At 34.0% G+C, this 19045-nt stretch overlaps 2 protein-coding genes across 5 annotated transcripts; one reads left to right on the forward strand and one right to left on the reverse strand.

Annotated features, from left to right (window-relative positions):
• Positions 1-1661: 1661 nt before the first annotated feature.
• On the forward strand, positions 1662-2794 carry LOC145824150 (uncharacterized). Its single transcript, XM_082923758.1, has 3 exons — positions 1662-1934; positions 2027-2238; positions 2452-2794. Exons 1-3 carry the CDS (start codon positions 1662-1664, stop codon positions 2792-2794), a joined length of 828 nt encoding a protein of 275 aa, XP_082779884.1.
• A 3475-nt stretch (positions 2795-6269) lies between these two features.
• Positions 6270-17696, reverse strand: LOC114274617 (diacylglycerol kinase 1). 4 transcript variants are annotated; one of them, XR_014327724.1, is made up of 8 exons: positions 17328-17696; positions 12500-14062; positions 11948-12314; positions 10202-10278; positions 8235-8388; positions 7648-7812; positions 7214-7351; positions 6270-6724 (listed from the first exon to the last, which is right to left on the reverse strand). XR_014327724.1 is itself a non-coding variant. In XM_028216591.2 (8 exons), exons 2-8 carry the CDS (start codon positions 13682-13684, stop codon positions 6575-6577), a joined length of 2202 nt encoding a protein of 733 aa, XP_028072392.1. In that variant the 5' UTR covers positions 13685-14062; positions 17328-17696; the 3' UTR covers positions 6270-6574. The 4 variants fall into 4 exon arrangements, 2 of the variants coding, with proteins under 2 accessions (XP_028072392.1, XP_028072393.1); XR_014327725.1 differs by having other exon boundaries at positions 8229-8388; XM_028216591.2 differs by having other exon boundaries at positions 8269-8388.
• Between the last annotated feature and the right edge of the window lie 1349 nt (positions 17697-19045).

A 19045-nucleotide genomic window follows, 5' to 3' on the forward strand; every position in this document is an offset into this window, starting at 1 on the left:
AAGGGTCCAGACAAAATTCGAACACGTGCTCAAGTAGACAAATTGGTCTGTGCAGAATTTCCAGACCCAAAAGATGATCCTATGCTTTTTGAAACTATCAAATGTTGTGTGGTACATGGACCATGTGGTGCTCGAAATTCGCAAGCACCATGTATGGAAAATGGTAGATGCACTAAAAGATACCCTCGAGCTTTCACAGAAACAACAACAATGGATCAAGATGGATACCCTATCTATCGTCGTCGCAATAATGGTCAAGTACATATTGTGAGGGGGTAAGAAGTTGAAAATAGGGATGTCGTACCATACAATGCATATCTTTCTAAACTTTTCAACTGTTATATAAATATGGAAGTTTGTGTTGGAATGAGATGTGTCAAGTATATACATAAGTACATTTATAAGGGTTATGATCGTACAATGATGGTGTTGGGAATGATAAATGAGATTCAACAATATCTCGATGCAAGGTATATTGGATCTAGAAGCTGCTTGGCAAATATTTGGTCATCCTTTGCATGCAGAGATGGCAACGGTTGTACGATTGGCACTTTATTTACCTGGAATGCATCGCGTTGTTTTTAACCCAGAAGAGTCATTATAAACGATTCAATTTAGAGCTGGTCAACAAATGTCAACTCTTACTGGCTTCTTTGCATATTGTGCTGCCAATGAAGATGAATGTTCATTCACTTATCAAGAATTTCCACAGCATTTTGTTTGGCTCAAGTCAGAAAAGAGATGGAAATCAAGAGAAAGGGGATATGCAATTGGTATAATGTACTTTACTAGCCCTAATTGTGGTGAAAGATTTTATCTGCGTTTGTTACTAACCGTTGTCAAAGGACCAAAGTCGTTTCAGTCTTTACGCACAGTTAATAATGTTTGCATGATACATTTAAATTAGTATGTATTGCAAGGGGGCTTTTAAAAGATGATGAAGAATAGATACACTGCTTGAAAGAGGCTGTAGTTATGAAAACTAGATATCAATTAAGGAGATTGTTTAGTATTATTCTCACCCAGTGCTCTCCACTAAATCCATGTGCACTATGGAATCAATTCTCAATGCATATATGAGATGATCTTGCACATAAGATTCGTATATTGTTTGCCATTTCTAACCTAACTGAGGCTCAAATTGAGGATTATGGTCTCCTTCTTTTGAATAAAATGCTTCATGAATCAGGCAAAAGTTTAATTGACTTCCCACCCATGCCACAATCTATTGCAAATTGGACTACATCAATTGGTAATCAATTGATATTCGAACATCAACAACTGCAGAGTGAGGCACAACAGTCAGATCCACAAATTACTATTGATTGTCTCAACAATGGACATCGAAATGCTTATAACACAATCACTTCTTCAGTTTTTCAAAATAAAGGAACTGTTTTCTTTTTGAATGGGGTTGCTGGAACAGGGAAAACATTTCTGTATAATACAATTGCATTAAAATGTCGCAGCCTTGGGCATATCGTTGTTACTATGGTTCATCTGGAATTGCATCATTGTTACTAGTAGGAGGTCGCACTGCACATTCAACATTTCCCATTCCGTTAGATGTCTTGGAAAACTCACTTTGTGGGTTTAGCAAACAATCATTACAAGCTGAGTTATTTAGACAAACAAAACTCATAATTTGAGATGAAGCTCCTATGCAACATAAACATTGTGTTGAGACGGTTGATCGTACATTGAGAGATATTTGTGATAGTGAAAAGCCATTTGGGGGTATTATTATTGTTCTTGGTGGAGACTTTCGACAAATCTTACCAGTTATACCCAAAGGAGTTCCTGAGCAAATTGTGAATGCATCATTAAGACACTCTATTCTATGGAAGCATATACATATCTTAACTTTGGATTTGAATATGCGTTTGAATCCTGAAGGCCATGAAAATGCTAATTTTACAAATTTCTTGATGGAAGTAACACTACAACATTTTTTCTTATTATATAAATTATTTTAAATTAATAAATTGTATTTACACTTTTTTTTTATTGATTTTAATTTTTTTAGATTGGGACCAATCCTCAAGAAATCGTTAATCTTCCATCAACAATACACAAATGTCAAGATTTGAATGATTTACTCTCTATAGTTTACCCACAGTTGAATATGATAGAGATGTCAACCCCAACATTCTTAACTGAACGCATAATTTTGTCAGCGTGCAACGATGATGTCAGTGACATTAATACTGCTGCGTTGAATATCTTTCTAGGGAGATTGTATACTTATCTTGCAACAGATAAAATGTCTGAAGATAATGAAATTGATCATACCATTACAAATAGATATCCTAATGAATATTTAAATTCATTGGATCCTCCTGGACTGCCAACTTTTAAGTTAGAGTTGAAAGTGGGTTGTCCTATAATATTGTTGAGAAACATTGCACCGAAAGATGGACTATGTAATTGTACAAGATTGATGGTTACTAGATGCAACACTCGCATAATTGAAGCTCAAATTTTAACTGGAGAAAAGTTTGGCAATTCCGCATTCATACCGAGGATATCTTTGACACCATCTTCTTCAGAAATGCCTTTCCAAATGACAAGACGCCAATTTCCAGTCGGATTGGCATATGCCTTGACCATTAATAAATCTCAAGAACAATCTGTGAAATTTGTTGGAGTTGATTTGCGCATACCGGTGTTTAGGCATAGGCAATTATATGTGACATTGTCCAGATGTACATCCTTTGATCGTATAAGTATTCTCCTTCCTAAAGATAGTTTAGATTCTACTACAAATATTGTTTATCTTAAAGTGTTGTTGTAGTGTTCTATGTAGATTAAATCACGTTTTATCATAAGGTAACCATGTAGATTTATTTATATTGATTATATAACTTTTTATAAAATTTTAATTTAATAATAATTTGAAATATGGACTTTTGTAGGATTGGATCGAAAAATCTATGGAGCTTAAAAGGAGAAATACGATTAGTTTGTTTCGATGGGGATGTAATAAGGTAATTTCAATCTCAAAGTATTTGTGAAGTTTATTTTCAACAAATGTACTAATCTATATTTTTTTTTGTTTCTACAAATTACCAGATTATTGTGCATGTTCCTTATTGGGGATACATACAAGTTGATACAAAGACTTTTTGGAAAATAATGAGGAAGAAGTTTGGGCAAACACATGTTTGAAGACATGTTATTGACAGATTTTTTGTAAAGCATACATATTTTTAAAAGCTTTAACCCACTTTTTGTAAAGTTTTAACTCACTCTTTTGGTGTATGACAATATAATATATATTTTTCTTATGTAGTTATAATTTGACAATATAACACTAACTGGTGAGCATTATAATTTTAATTTCTTTTAGATTGCAGAGCATTGGCTGGTGTGCATTATTTTATATTTGGTTTGTTTGAAATTGTAAAATACAGGTTGTTATGTATTGTTTGATATTTAATTTTCAATTTAATTGTTGAGATTGTAAAGCACTTACTTATGTGCTTTATTATATAGATTTAGTAATTTTTTTTCTTTTTATTATAAAACGTTAACAAGTATACAATAAGTTTAATTTCTGTTTTTTGTTTAGTGTTTACAATTTTTTTTTTACTTGCTCTTATATTTTGATTTTCAATATTTGTTTCTTAATTTGCATTAAGATTAGGGGGAGTTGTTATTTTATTTGAGTTTTGTAGAGCGTGTAATATAAGCAAGATTGTTACAAATTTTTTAAGAAGTAAAATATTTTAATATATTTTTTCAGTGTCTTTATAATAAAGAAAGTAAGTCTCGTATCATTAAGTGTGTAATTAATTAAAAGTTGACACTTATCATATTATCTTAGTGTAGGTCAAATTGTAATAGTTTTTTTTTTTATCAGTCTCAATCATTTTCCAAATTTAAATGAAGGTAGAAATTTATGGAGGATTCGTCCCCTCATAATAAAACCTTAATGTATTAAGGATAAACATAAAAAGTTTTTTTTGAAAAATCTAACAAATAAAATTATTATCAAAATATTAAATTTTTAAATAATATAACTTTTGATGTAAATGTCAGTTTTTAATAAAATTAGTATTTTTAGAATTCTTTCATCAAAATCTATCAAATAAGATCTATGTTCACTATGAAATTCTTAAAAAAAAGAATTATTACCGTCAGAATTGATGTAAACAGTAACAACAACATGTTACTCTGTTTGACAATAATTTATTATTCTGTCTTACAGTAGCATATTACTTTGGTTTACACTAACATGTTACTCTGGCAATATTATCTACAAAATATATATATATATATATATATTTTTTACTTTATCTTTACTCAATTATATATTTTCTCCTTAAGGGGTTTATAAAGCAAAATAAATTAAGTTGTCATTTTCACCAAACAAGGGTCCAATGCAGGAGTTTTGGCTAAAATTTTCAAATTTTAGCACTCTATATTTCTATATACAACAATGCTACAAATTCATCTTTATCAACCTAGAATTTATTTAGAAAAAGAAATCAATGGTTCAAATTCGTTTCATTTATAGACCCTACAGTTCATCAACTTAATCTCCGCTATACAGATACATTCGGGATAAGATATGGGTTCATAAGAGTGGGTTCCTCGCATTTTTTTTTTCTTCTATATATAAGGTAAATTGATTTATTATTTAAAAAAATACAGTTAGTTTAGTACTATTGATATAATTACACTGGTCTATCTTAAAATTTTAATTTACATAATAATTAAATTATTTTTTATCGATAATTTGTTAGTCATATCAATAATAAAAATATTGTTAACCTCTTTTATACTAATTTATATTTAACTTTATTTATTTCAATATTTATCCATTATATACATTAGTTTCGATCACTTCAACCTTATTAACAAAAAAATCAATATAATTATGTCAAAATGTAAGGCTAATTGCATTTTTCTCATACCTCAGGAGAGCTGAGTGTAATATACCCTATTATTTATCATCAGATTTAACCCTTAAAATTTTAACATAAAAATGGAATATTCGATAATTTAGATCAATAGTAAAATAAAGTACCACCTACACTAATTCAAGAATAATGAATACGGCAGTTAGTCTAGTAATCAATGTAGCTATGCCTTGGGACAGTTAGTCTAGTAATCAATGTAGCTATCCCTTGGGACAGTAAGAATGCCAAAGGTTTAGAATTTGAATCAATAGAATGATTGTAACTATTTCGTCATAATCTAACTTATTAATCTCCTAACATCTTCCAAATGGCAAGCCAAAAAAAAAATTACTAAATAATTTTTTAATAAGTCTAATTATTAAATACCAATTTTAGTACTAATATTTGATAATTCTCAGCTAATCAACTCAAATTTTCATTCATTCTTTCTTGTTAGTACAAGAAGCAAGACCATTTCTGATGAAGATTCTCTACATCGTCATCTTACCTACCCAACTCAAATTTTCGTTCTTTCTATTTTTCTTTCTTATTAATTAATTAATTAAAAAAAAAAACAAATTTCTGGTGAAGATTCAAATTCATTAAGGTTTTTGGGTGAATCAAATTCATTAAGGTTAGGAAGCCATTAACAAGTACCTATTCTACCAATTTGGCAATTACAAAGTAATCATCTTTACTTATGCTTTGTTAGTTGACTTTTGGATTATTTTTTTAAAAAATTCCTAGCCTAGATGGACTGAAAAAACAAAAAAGTAACATAAATTTAAAAAAAAAAAAATTGTTAAAAACGAAAATAAATCAAATTGTCTATCTGAGACAGATCTTCGTAAGCCAAATTTGTCAAATTTTTTTGATAAAAACAAAAATAAATTGAACTAAAAAAATTCAAAAGAAGACAAATAAACCAATTTTCGTAAGCCTTTTGGCTTAAATTTGGTTTGTTTTCTTCTATAATTAAGGTTTTTTTCAAAATTAACTCAATTTTGTTATTTTTACGATTGTATAATTGAGACAATAAAATATGTAAAATAACAAAAAAAAAAAATTTTTGACTCAAAGTTCAAAAATTAAAAAAAAAAAAAAAAAAACAGAAGACAAAAATAAGATTGCTTTCATCCAGTAGGTCCAAAAAAAATTAGACTTCATCCACTTGAACAGATGTTTTATACATATATATATATACACACTAATAGTGTTGGCACACCACGTATGCGCGAGTGAAACAATTTCATTGACAATTACAAACTGAAATAGTTAAATAGGATCAAAAATTGCTTCAAACAGTTACAGCGTGAGCCGGCTTTGTATACACCACCGTGACTGTTTGCTTTATAATAGTATAGATAGATGGAAAAATTCTTTCCATTCCTCAGAAAAGGCACACCAAATTCATCCAATATATACATATATATACATCTTATAAGAAGCTGCCTCAAAAATACCCTCTTGATTTTGCTATTAATCAAGGTCCATGTACAACGAGCTTGAGCTATAGCAGCAATAAGTAAAATTTCACAAGATATTACAGATGAAATAGAGAAATCAATGGAGATGTAAGTAAGAGAGGAGGAGCAAAAACTCTCCAAAAAGCAGCTGCAGTTCAAACCCAAACACTATTTTACCAGTGGCAATGATGGGTAGGCACGACTTTATGACAGCTTCAAAGCCATTTCTTGAAGAAGAGCTCGTTTCTGTGATGCGTTAATCAAACGATTTGTTTCAGCATTCTCGAGCACGTCGGCGATAATGGCCGCTGCATGACCAAGGGGTTCCTCTGCTGCTCTCTTCAACATGAATGCCTGTGCAATAAGTTTGAAGCATAACACAGATTGTCACACTATATGAATCATTGAGAGTTTGTTTGTCTGCAATTCACTGTGTTCGATTCCCGAAAAGAGTTTTAGGCATGGATTGCAACCAATAAATCACTCCAATCAACATATCATGATAATTAACATGCAATAGGACACAAGCACGACATGGATTTGCTTACACAAAATTTTCATAAAAATTGCAGAACAAAATACGTTAGTCACGGTTTTTTACTAGCACCAGGAGCATTAGACAATATGAAACTAGAGGCGAAGCAGAACATAAACTTGGTTTCTCAATAATATGTATATTCAACCAAAAATTGCTGCACATCATTATTTATGATGATACTTGGTGAATTCCATAACACCTAACAAAATGCTTCACCAGTCACCACAGGAAAAAGGTTTTCAAATAACATCTGATAAATAGTGCATAACTGGCTTCATGCTGGATCAGAGAGAGAGAGAGAGAACCTGGCCATGATGAGAGATGGCCAATGTACATGATTGCTGAACCCAAGGCTCTCCATCTATTTGAACAGGCAAAGCAGCACAAAGCTGAATCTTAATTGACTGCCCTTGGGCAAGCCTTCGAGCACGAGAGAGGCCCACCTATTACACACAAAAGAGCAGTTTCAAGAAGTGTAAAGAAACTTTAGTTGAAAAGTACACCAAAAACTCAAACTAGTATCCAGATCCTAGGACGAGTTTAGTAACTACTATCCCTACCAAGGTCAAAGTTCTATCGAGTAAGAGTATCTTAATGGTGGGTTGTTGAAAATTGAAACAAAGAAAAACTGAAAATAAAAGGTAACAGATGCCATTGCAGCAACATGTAAATGACAAAGATGTAGGCAGGAAACCCACGAGGATACAAACTGAAAATATTAGCCGGAGATGCAACTTACCTGAAGCTTTCCAAGATGCCATGTCCCTGATATGCTCACAACCTCTAGTACCTTATCATGCATAGACTGTGGATCAAAATTATCAGAAGTTTCATCGTCATTCTGCCACAAATCTACACCACCCATATAGCTTCCGATATTAACAACAAGAACACCTTCTGCATCCTGCAAAGTTTGAGAATAATATTTTATACTCCACGTCCAGATTAGTGAAAATCTCTTAGCTGCTGGAAGCATAATGAAATTTCCAAAACTGGGAACAAATCAGAGCCAAAATGTGTAGATAGATAAATTCCATATATAATTAAGGAAAAAACTAAAGAAAATTTTGGAAGCCAGTAACAGTAAACCTAACTATGCAACAAAATGAAAAAAATGCATAAAATATAGAAACAAGAATGATTTTGAGATTTAAGTAGGCGAGACAAAGTATCATTTTGGTACAACTTGTGAAAATTCAGGATTTGGTATCTCTTGATGTATTTATAAATAATACTTGATGACCAATTCAACTGTGTTCAGAAAGACCACGTAATATATCTCAACCAATACAGTTATGATTTCTGAAACAGTTAAGAGACCTTAACTCTATACAAACAGTTAAGCAGCCTCCAAACCCACCTCAGGGACTTCTATCTCAACCCCGTCTACCTCCACTCTAATTTGCCAAGGAAAATCTTCAAATGTCCTGTCCATTATACTCCTAGCGCCTTCTCTTGCGTAAAGAACTTTATTCATAAACTGCAGTTACATCAGCAGTAAAATCAGCACACAAAATGAATAAGAACTACTAACCACCTTGCAATCTGATAAATAAAAGGAAAAAAAACAGAACCAAGAATTTATAGCAAATATTACTGCTGAAATAAAAATAAATGTACTCCGTATTGGATGAAATGTAATTGTAACATACTAAAACTGACAAATTCACACAGGAAAGCATTTCTCCTGGTACAATTTGAGTGATTTATTAATCTAAAATCAATAATAAACAAAAAAACATATAACAAGCCAAAATCAGGGAAGCTTCAATTATTTGGCTATGCTGACTCTCTAGTAAAGGATTCTATTCTCAAAGACCAGAACTAGTGGAAGAAATTAATTCAATAACAAAAAACAAAAAGAAGTGGAGCAAATTCGTTACCAGAGACATAAATGTTGATTCCTGTAGGTTTGCAACAATTTAGTTGAAGCACAAGTGTAAGAGTTGGAAAAAGAAATGGAAACAAAGGGTAAGAATGTCAGGATGAAATGCCATTTATTTATTTATTATTTATTTATTTTTTAATTGGGTGTTTAGACATAAACTTATGAACAAAAAGGAGTTGTTCGGACATAAACAGGTGAATGGAATATTTTATTTGAACAAATCATTTTTGCTCATAAGTTTATGTCCGAACATTTGGCTTTTATTTGGAATTCTATATCCGAGCGACTGGAATGGCATATACAGAGATTTTCTATAGTATGCGAATAGAATTTCCCATACCAAAATTATAGAACATTCAAGGTCCTATTTAAAACAATAGTAAAGAAGAAATATGAGATTCAATATTTTTCAACATTCTACGTTCTTTCATATATAAATTAAATTACTTCAACCAAATTGGTCTTTTGTTGTATAATAAATGGGTGGGAGGTCTATCCCAAATCCAACATGCCATGCCACGGCCTCGGCCCGCATGCCATGCCACTGCCTCGGCCCGCATGACATGCCACTGCCTCGGCCCGCATGCCTTGCTACGACGTCGCCCAACTTGCCATGCCACGGCCTCGGCCCGCATGCCATGCCACGGCCTCGGCAAGGCATGCGGTCCGAGGAGGCTGTGGCAAGGCATGTTGGCCAAGGCCATGGCATGGCCCGCTGGGCAACGCGGTGGCGTGGCATGCTGGGCAACGCCGTGGCAAGGCATGCGGGAAGGTTACTGGTTTAAATATTATATTATTTAAAATTAAAGTATTAGAAAATACAAAGTTTCTTAGATAAGAACAACTGCTTATCCATGGCCTTATGCCACAGTGGTATGCTATCCAACCCTCATAGTGGAGGTTGTAACTTCAAGCCCCATGTGGGCTGTTGGATCTAGACTAGAGTAGGTCAAAAACAAACAAACAAACAACAGACTGCTTTTTTCTTTTTCTTTTTTATATATATCTTTATCGTTCCCTTTTCTTTTCTTTTCTTTTCTTTTTTTAACCATGAGCAATTAACCAGGGTAGGGGAAGTGTCTGAATCTGCAATTAACAATGAGCTTTAAAAACAGGAAAAAAAAAAAAAAAATGCAGATCAACATGTCAGGACTCTTACAAAAGGATAATACAGTCTTCAATTTGTAAAATACATATCTTTTACACAACACATCCAAATCCTCAATTACCGGGATCTCGAACTATCCCACAACAATAGTTTGCATAGTTTCCCTTAGAAAAGGTCAAGAGCTATTTCAACAAATGGACTAACTATACTGGTTCGGTCTTCCTGCACTCTAATCCAAGTCAGTGGTACATTCTTAAAGGGATATTCAAAACCATTCTGAAGTAAATTTACTGTTACCTGGTTATAGAACTTTTCTGGGTTCTCCTCCCTTAGATTATGGATCTCCAAAGCAACCTTTGCATCACACCCAATCCCTGGGACAATAATTACCTGTTTGTCATGATAATGCACAAAAGTATATATGAAAAACAAAATGCTACATGCATTACCTTGATCCCAAAGGCACCAAATCCCACAAGACTAAATGGCTACAGGCCTTATATCCTGTTGCAACTCCATATTTATGTATCGCCAAAATTCTAGCCAATAATAGAGAAACTTTGCCAGATATCATTGGCTTTTCTCAAATTGCTTTTGTTGCAGGAAGAAGAATTGCATATAATGTGGTACTATCTTAAGAGGTCTCAAGGAATTATCACAGAGATGCTAATGGACTTAGGTGTGTGACACGGGGAAACTAAAAGAAAATAAAATAAAACAAAACAAAGGCAACAAAAAATAAAAGAATCTCTAGCTCTCTCATCTCAATATTTTAAATTCAACTCAATATCATAGTCTGATAAACAATTACACAAAAGACCTATTTATAGGCAGCCTAGAAAATCCCAAAATTTACCAGCCTTCTATCATATAAATCAGTTAAAATCAGAGCCCTAGTAAAGCCTTCAAATTGGAGCCACATCTTATCTTTGGGCTCACTACTTGGAAGAGAGTATTCCCCTGTGATGATCAAAGAAGGAACATCTGATACAAACACCAGTTACCTAAAGTTTGTAACAAAACATATAAACATGTTCACATATATACGCATAAATATAAACAAAGAGAAAAACAATGGCTGTGTTTAGTAGAGTTTTGTAAAATTAATTCCACCCTTACATTCTAATGCTATGTTTGTTTTGAGTTTTCAAATCATGATTCCAAGCAATTTCAAAATACATTTTGAAAACATATTTGGTAAAGCAGACAATTTTTGAATTTTTGGCCTACCCAGTCGTCCACTTGGACATCCTCCCGGATGTTCGGCCGGTCGTCCGACTGGTTGACCGAAATAGTATTTTTTTTTTTTTAGCAATTGCCAATCACCACCTGTTATTTAGAAGAAAAAATATATATATATTTGTTTATGATATTTTTTAAATATAGAAATTATTTTTTTAGACCAAAATGACAAATTATTTTTTTAAATTGAATTTTAAAAAGAGTTTGGTTGAGTTTTGAATAGAATTTTTAATAGAGTTTTGAATTGTGTGTTTGGTTATGAGTTATATGTTTTTCAATTAAGTTTTGAAAACTTTTTTCAAAACTCATAACCAAACAACTTTTTATCATTTCATATGTCCCATAAAAAATTCAAAACTCTTTTCAAAACTCATAACCAAACAAATTTGTCTTTTCAAATCATAATTCCAAAACTTACAAATTCAAAATACAACTCTATTCTAAAATCATAATTCTAAAGCTCTACCAACACTACCAATTTTTTTTAGAATCCATCATGCTAACACAACACAGTTAAATGTTGGACCTGAAACAAAACCAGCCAAGTTAGGTTGGCATAAGGTTTGGATGAATCTATATTATGGTCAAGCAGGTTTGGCATGACCCCAGTAGACAGTCTAGACATCAATTTGAGTAGCAATTCTAAGACAAACACACAAACAGAACCTAGTTGCAACACTAAATGTGCCTGGCATGTGTATGTCATTTTACAAACCAAACTTGTAATCTACATCAAGGGCATAAACTTCATCCTCTAGACACACTATTAAGTGGTGAAAAAAATAAAATATATTGACTGACCTAGATAGTTGTTCATAAATTTTGGGGGTTGAAGTTGCTTTCCCTGCTGGTTTAAAATTGTAATCTTCCATCGATCAAGAATGGTTACTGCAGCATGTTCTATGTGGTGCAGCACTGTGCAAAGTCCCCCTTGTCGCTCCACTGCACCCAAACCACCTCCCCATGACAAGACTCGGGCCAAGTCATTTCCTGTTCCTGCAGGAAGAATCGCAACTGGAGGAGGAGAAACAAAATTTTGCTTGTCTATGGCATTCAGAACCCAGCCAACAGTACCATCTCCTCCACATACAAGAATTCTAAAGTGGGCCACCCGCCTAAACAAATAGAGACCCACCTCCGGTCCTTGTGTTGAACTCAACTCGAAAACCTACAGAAAGCAACATCAATGATTAAAAACTTAAGAGGGTGATACCCACTATCCAATTTTCACTTTGACTACCCCCAAGATCATAAATGAAGGATTACAGAAGGAGTATATGTTTTATTGCTTCACTGAGAGAGAGAGAGAGAGAGAGAGAGAGGGGCAAATTAATTGTAGTCAAAGATTCTGACCTGAACCGGATTCAAGAGCATGTTTAAACGTTGCCTGAGTGAATTGCCTCGCTGAGCCCCACTCTTCTTGTTAGTGAAAACTAATAATGGTCTTGCATCTGATGGCAAATCAATCAACTCATATCTCTGTTTTAACCCTACAATCTGAGACTCGTCCTTTTGATTGATTGATGAACTTCTTTTAAAACTAGGCTTAGAATCCAATTTTTTAACAGCATCACCATTTTGATTCTGATCTGCCACACCAATTATGCTTCCATTGCTACTTTCCTCCATTCTGCGAGAACCATTAGCTGTTTGATGAGTATCAGCAGTACTTTCTGTGGATGTGTCACCAATACTACTACTATCACCCGTGTCTGCAGAGGCGTCATTTCCCTGCTTGTGCTTCTTGCTGCTTTGACTCCTAATAGTAGCACGCACAGAAGATGCAATCTCATTAGCTCCTTGGGTGATGGAACTCAAAAACCCACCCGAAGAAGACCAGTTCAGCTCCTTAACAAAAAGTGGAGATAAAATTAGCCTTCTAAATGGGCCAAAATCACAAATATCACCTGTTTCGTTTGATGTACTATTGTGGCAGTCAACATGTACCAGCCGTTGACACCACAGGCAACACCATATAGGAGATCCCCCAAGGAAGGACCCACTGCACGGTTCTTCACAATAGCTACAAAAAGAAGTTTCATCAGTTTGATCCGTGACCTCAGTCCACCGAACAGACCATTGGTGTATCACATGCTCATAACCAACCATAGACATACACTTGCAATCCTTGTGTGCATTCGAGGAGCATCCCAGGTGCGCTGCCACACCGCATATGCTACAGCAGTGTATAAAAGTTTCTGAGACCATTGGTCCGAGAGCTTGAGAAGGAGACACTGACTTTAAGCATACACAACAGTTTAAACACTTTCCTCGAGACACAGATTCCAACATCCATGCATGAGGAGCAACAGGAACCTTGTTCTTTGCCTTAGGATTTTTCTTCGACCTGGCTATCGCTTTCATCCAACTCAAGTTGATGTTTCTTCTCCATTGGAAGGCAGTGTAGGCTATAGTCAGGATCCCAACTAAGCCAGCAAGAAAGCAAGAGATGATGAAGAGATGATACTCTGATATCTCAGATGGATTCTTGTTGATCCAACTCGGAAACAGAATCTCAGGTTCTCTGTAGTCATTCATCCTTTAAAAAAAAAAATTTATATTCTGCATGCAGACAAGGAACCAACCAACAGCCGATTGATAAAACAATAATTGTAACGCAAATCTTTATAGGAACCTACATAAAAACTCTCTACCATGCTCCCATCATTTGAACATTATCACAAAAGACAAAGATGAACTATTATTCTTCATTCAATAATAGAGTCACTTCGGGTCCAACAAACTTCAGAAAAAAACTATAACTGCAACCATTTTATCCTTTCTTTGAAGAAGAAACCAAAAACAAAATGCATTCAAACGTCATCCTTTAATTTCCCCAAAGATCCAATAAACATCAGATTTGAAGCTGGTAACAACTCGTAAATCTGGAGAAGAATTCCGAGTGATACCAATTACCTGTAAAAAACAAGCGTTATGTCTAGAAGGAGAATGTAAATATGTAAGTCAACAGCCCCAACAGGATATGCTCCACCATAACTCCATAAGATAGAAGGTGTCAAGCAAATTAACGTGTAACTTATTTTGAATAATTTATAGCAAGATAGGCAAGCCAAATTATATATTATTTTAAATGAAAATTTTCAAAAATGTATAGGCAAATTCTATTGGGCTAATTATGCAGTTAGCACATTAATTTTAGATAGTGAATTAGTGATAAATAATGCTTCTTATAAATAATACCATAGTAGGCAAAAAATAGAGGGCAAGTTGAAGGTTATCGTAAAATGAATACCTCAATTTACTATTTTTACCTGTTATTATTACATGGTCATAAAGATATCTTATAATAATTATAATTAAGAATTACAAACAAATATCTAATAATATAAAATCTAATTAATTTGTTACTTAGATTCTAATCATTAGACTATTTATTAAATTAAAATGTAATTTTAATTAATATGGATCGAAGTATGTATCCTAGTGGGTATAGGTAATAAGTGCAGCAACGTAGAATTAAATAAATGGACTTATTCATCCTTTGACATGAAAGATATGTATGATAATCGATTTATTTATTTATAATTCTTCTTCTTTTGTTCTTATCTTCAAATGGTGACAATGAGGGTTTTTTCTTTCTTTTAGAGAAAAAAGAAAAAGAAAAAAAGACTATGCCTTTACCATATGAAACATGAATATTTATAAGCATGCAATGAACACCTTTGTCATCTATATAGTGGCCCCACACCATAATTTTAAAACTGCATATAAAATATGATTAATTCAATAAGTTCGATGTTGTGACATCACACACAAATGCATGATGCAAAATCCTTGGCTATGTATTAGCACCAATACCCTATGTGATGAGAAGCTCAAACACCACAAATTCAAATCATGGTGTTAAGCGAAAGCCAAATTCTGCAAGGAAATTTAGTTTAAGGCAGCTTGCACGGTGTTACAGACCATAGCCGCGTCATGCTACTCAAAAAAGAGAAACAAAAAAGCTAAAACCTACACAACAAAACTACACCAAGCCTTAAGTCCCATCAAATGAGGTCGGCTACATGAATCCTTCTTCTCCATCAAAGTCCCATTAAAAATATGTTAGGTCTGACTGAATCTGATTGGATTTTATTAAAAACTTCATGATCACTAAAATAATAACAAATTATGCATATATGTCGGTTATTTTGGTATTAAACGCTATTAGACGTTGTATTATGTCATTTTCACTAAAAATATGGAGAAAGAAATAGTTGAAAATATGTCGGACACAATAATTTAAAAAATTAAATGAATCGTAAAAAGTGAATTGAATCGTAAATTGATTGTGAAATCGTGCGATTCATTAGAGATTTACTTCCAAAGTGGATTCATCCATAGATTCGTATCGATTTTGCAAAAAATTCGAATCGAATCGTGAATCGAATCGCGAATCGTAAGATTTTGATAACAGAGAGATTCACCTATAGATTCGTATCGATTTTGCAAAAATTATGAATCGAATCGCGAATCTAATCGCGAATCGTAAGATTCTGATAACAGAGGTCAAATTAAGTAGATTTATATCTCTATTTACAACGCTAGCCAACATTAATCTAAACCTACCCGGTCCCCTAACACTTCCATCTACCGTCACTACATCGCATCTCTTCACTACTATCTCTGTTGGTCTCCGTTGAATATAACCAAACCTTCTCAACCGATTCTCTCTCAACTTATCTTCTATCGGTGCTATTTCTATCAATTCTCGAATACACTCATTCCTAATTCCGTCTTGTCTAGTCTTGCCACACATCTAACTTAGCATCCTCATCTCAATAACACTCATTTTATCTACATGTTGTTTCTTGGTTGCCCAACACTCTGTCCCATACAACATCGCTGGTCTAATAACCGTTTTACAAAACTTACACTTCTCCACTTAAGCCATCCTGCCTTAATCCTATGGGCCACATCCGCATCAATCTCTCCCGCCGTTGTGATAATCGACCCTAAATAATGAAAATGTTCACTTTACATTTAATTTAATAACACCATTATTACACTTTTATTAGCTTGGTAGTTAACATCCACAAACTTGAAAAAATCTTAGTTACAAGGAAACCAAATATCATCTCTAAATTCAGCAAGCACTAATATTGGAAAAATGGCAACGTAATGTAACAACTAGTATTGAAAGCATGTCACCTTTTGAGGGGGGAAAGCGTTTCAATATGAGCCCTTCTCTACTATGGTGAGAGACTTACCACGCTCACATCAGATCATTCTCCTATGCACAGTTTTCCACTTAGGAGCTCTTTTCGCTTTCTCTCCTAGCATCCCTTTGGCATTACTATCCAAGCCTAGATCTGGATCTGGATTGGATCCATTAGATAGAAAGGGCAGGAGGCTCATTGCCACGCACAACACAACAAACTAGCACCTCTTGGTCCAACCATAGAATAAAGGAAAGCCTACAATACATCCGAACTCCAGTTTTTCCAATATAAGATGAATCAAAACTCCACATTTTCCGGGTATATTTCTTAATTGCTCAAAACTTTATTTAACCAAAAATTTCATCTAGGGTTCATTTGATGAAGGATAAAACAATGCAACTAAAATAACATCTTCGTCGCATATGCAACATTTTTGCATCATCATTACTTCTCTAATACTCAATATAAATATCCGGCACATAAACTAAAACTCTCAACTAGTACTTAATCATAATCATAATCATTTGATTATTGGACTTTATTTCACAAAAAACTTGGAAACCCAATAACAATATCAACTAAAACCGAATTAATAAACCTGATTAAACAATGAAAAAAAATGTCTTAATTGCTCAAATTTTATTTTAACTAAAAATTTCCTCTAGGGTTCGTTCGATTAAGGAAAGAACACTGCAACTAAAATAACTTCTTAATTACATATACAACATTCCCGCGTCGTCATTGCTTCTCTAATATCCAACATCCTGATCAACTAAGAGATTCTCAACTAGAACTAGATCATAATCATAATCATTTGATTATTGGACTAAATTTAACACAAACAAAAAAAAAAAACTTGGAAACTCAATCACAAAATCAACTAAAACCAAATTAACAAACCAGATTACCAATGACACGTCCTTCTAAAAAAGCATTCAATTGAAACAGAACCGAATTTTGATACATTAGGATATCAGAACACGAAATAGAAGAGATCAAAACAAGAGAGCACTTACACAGTAGCAGTACTTTCGCGTCGCGGCGGAGAGAGATAGAAAAAAGCAAACCCTTAGAGAGAGAACGAGATGTTCGAAATGGAGAATCGAAGCAAAGCCAAGATCTCAAATCTCCTTTCTTCTGTATATGAACTCCAAACTTTTTTTGTTTGTCGATTTTTTTATTTTGTTTCTTTGTTTTTAGACTACACGAAAGGGATGGAATCGTTATTGGGTGCTCCTAGAGCACGGCACCGTATTGGGATTGACGGAGGGAAGATTTATGATTTGGTGTGGTGGATTAAAGAATATGGAGAACATGAAGTATGATAAGTATTGGGTTTCTTTATATTTTTTTTTATTGAATATCTATACTTCTATACTATGGTTATGGTTCTGTTTGGTGTAACTGTTAAAATAACTTATAAATTATAATTTAACAGATTATAAATTATGATTTTGTTGGCTTTTTGGCTTTTCGAAGGGTATTTTTGTGAATGTGAACGTGTCAGCAAGGATCAATCAGTCCTTACAGAAATTGTGATTGCCAACCAATTATCAGACGATTGTGTTTTAGTTCTTTTCAGCCTCAATGAAGAGGACTTTTACTGGTGGCTTGATTTAGGAGAAGTTAATAGAAAATAACAGTAATATGAAGAACAATTGAAGTATTTCATAAAAATGAACACTTACAATGGTCCGAACTCGGCCTCAGAGAGGTTTACAACAGCAATCTACTTGAATCTACTTGAAGCTACTCCTATGAATCGAAGTGCAGTGCTGGTATTTAAAGTGCAGGTATTTAAAGAACAGGTATTTAAAGACTGGAAATGTAAATGACTGGAAAAGAAAATATATGAAGTAAATGACTGGTTTGTATGATCTGAGTCCGTCCTTTTTCCTGGGGGCTGCTCTGCTATTTATACTCGTCAGTGATGACCTTCGAACTGCATTTCGATCCGTCGAACTGCTCCTCTATGATCGCTGATCATGCTTCCTTAAAAGTAGCTCCATTACGCCATTACTGGCAGTTGAGCTTCCCTCTTGTACTGGATTTGAATATGAGTAACCGTTGAAGACACGTCATCTTGCATCCCGTTATTTGATCTAGTGTTACTCAGATCATGTGAGGACCAATATTTATTGCCACGTGTACGATCAGGATTAAAGGCTTGAATAACCTTCCTTTATTACCCTTACTATGCCACGTGTCGAACTGCAACTGGCTTTTACAAAATATGTAGCCAACATTACCCCCCGCACTAATATACCCAATACTTGGTGATATTAGTGGATTGCAGTTTTCCCGCGCTTCCAGAACGTGTATGGAGTCCATATTCTGGAAACACAACCGTCATCCATTTGGAGATCATCTGCATTAACTCGTCGAACATCCCAATACCTTAGTATTCGAACAGACTATGGCTGCATCAACTTCCCTTTCTATTGATCAAGCATATGAAGAGCCTTTGAGTGATGTTGTTCCCCCTCGAAAGAACCTCCACGCATTCATTAGCCACCTTTACCCGCCCTCCTATATTCAGGTAATGGAGGCTTTTGCAGATTATAAACCTTTGGACTATGAACACATTGCCTTTAATCCTTTGGTTTACAAACTTACAGATACAAAGAGTTCTTCCCCTAAGCTCCCTTTGTATTCTGACCGAACTACCCTCGAGCCTTTGCTTCGACAAGTTGCAAATATGGATCTAGGAAACTCTTCTTCACAAACCTCTGCA

Source organism: Camellia sinensis, chromosome 4 (genome assembly GCF_055761805.1).
Source record: "Camellia sinensis isolate YWXY chromosome 4, ASM5576180v1, whole genome shotgun sequence".
NCBI lineage: Eukaryota > Viridiplantae > Streptophyta > Magnoliopsida > Ericales > Theaceae > Camellia > Camellia sinensis.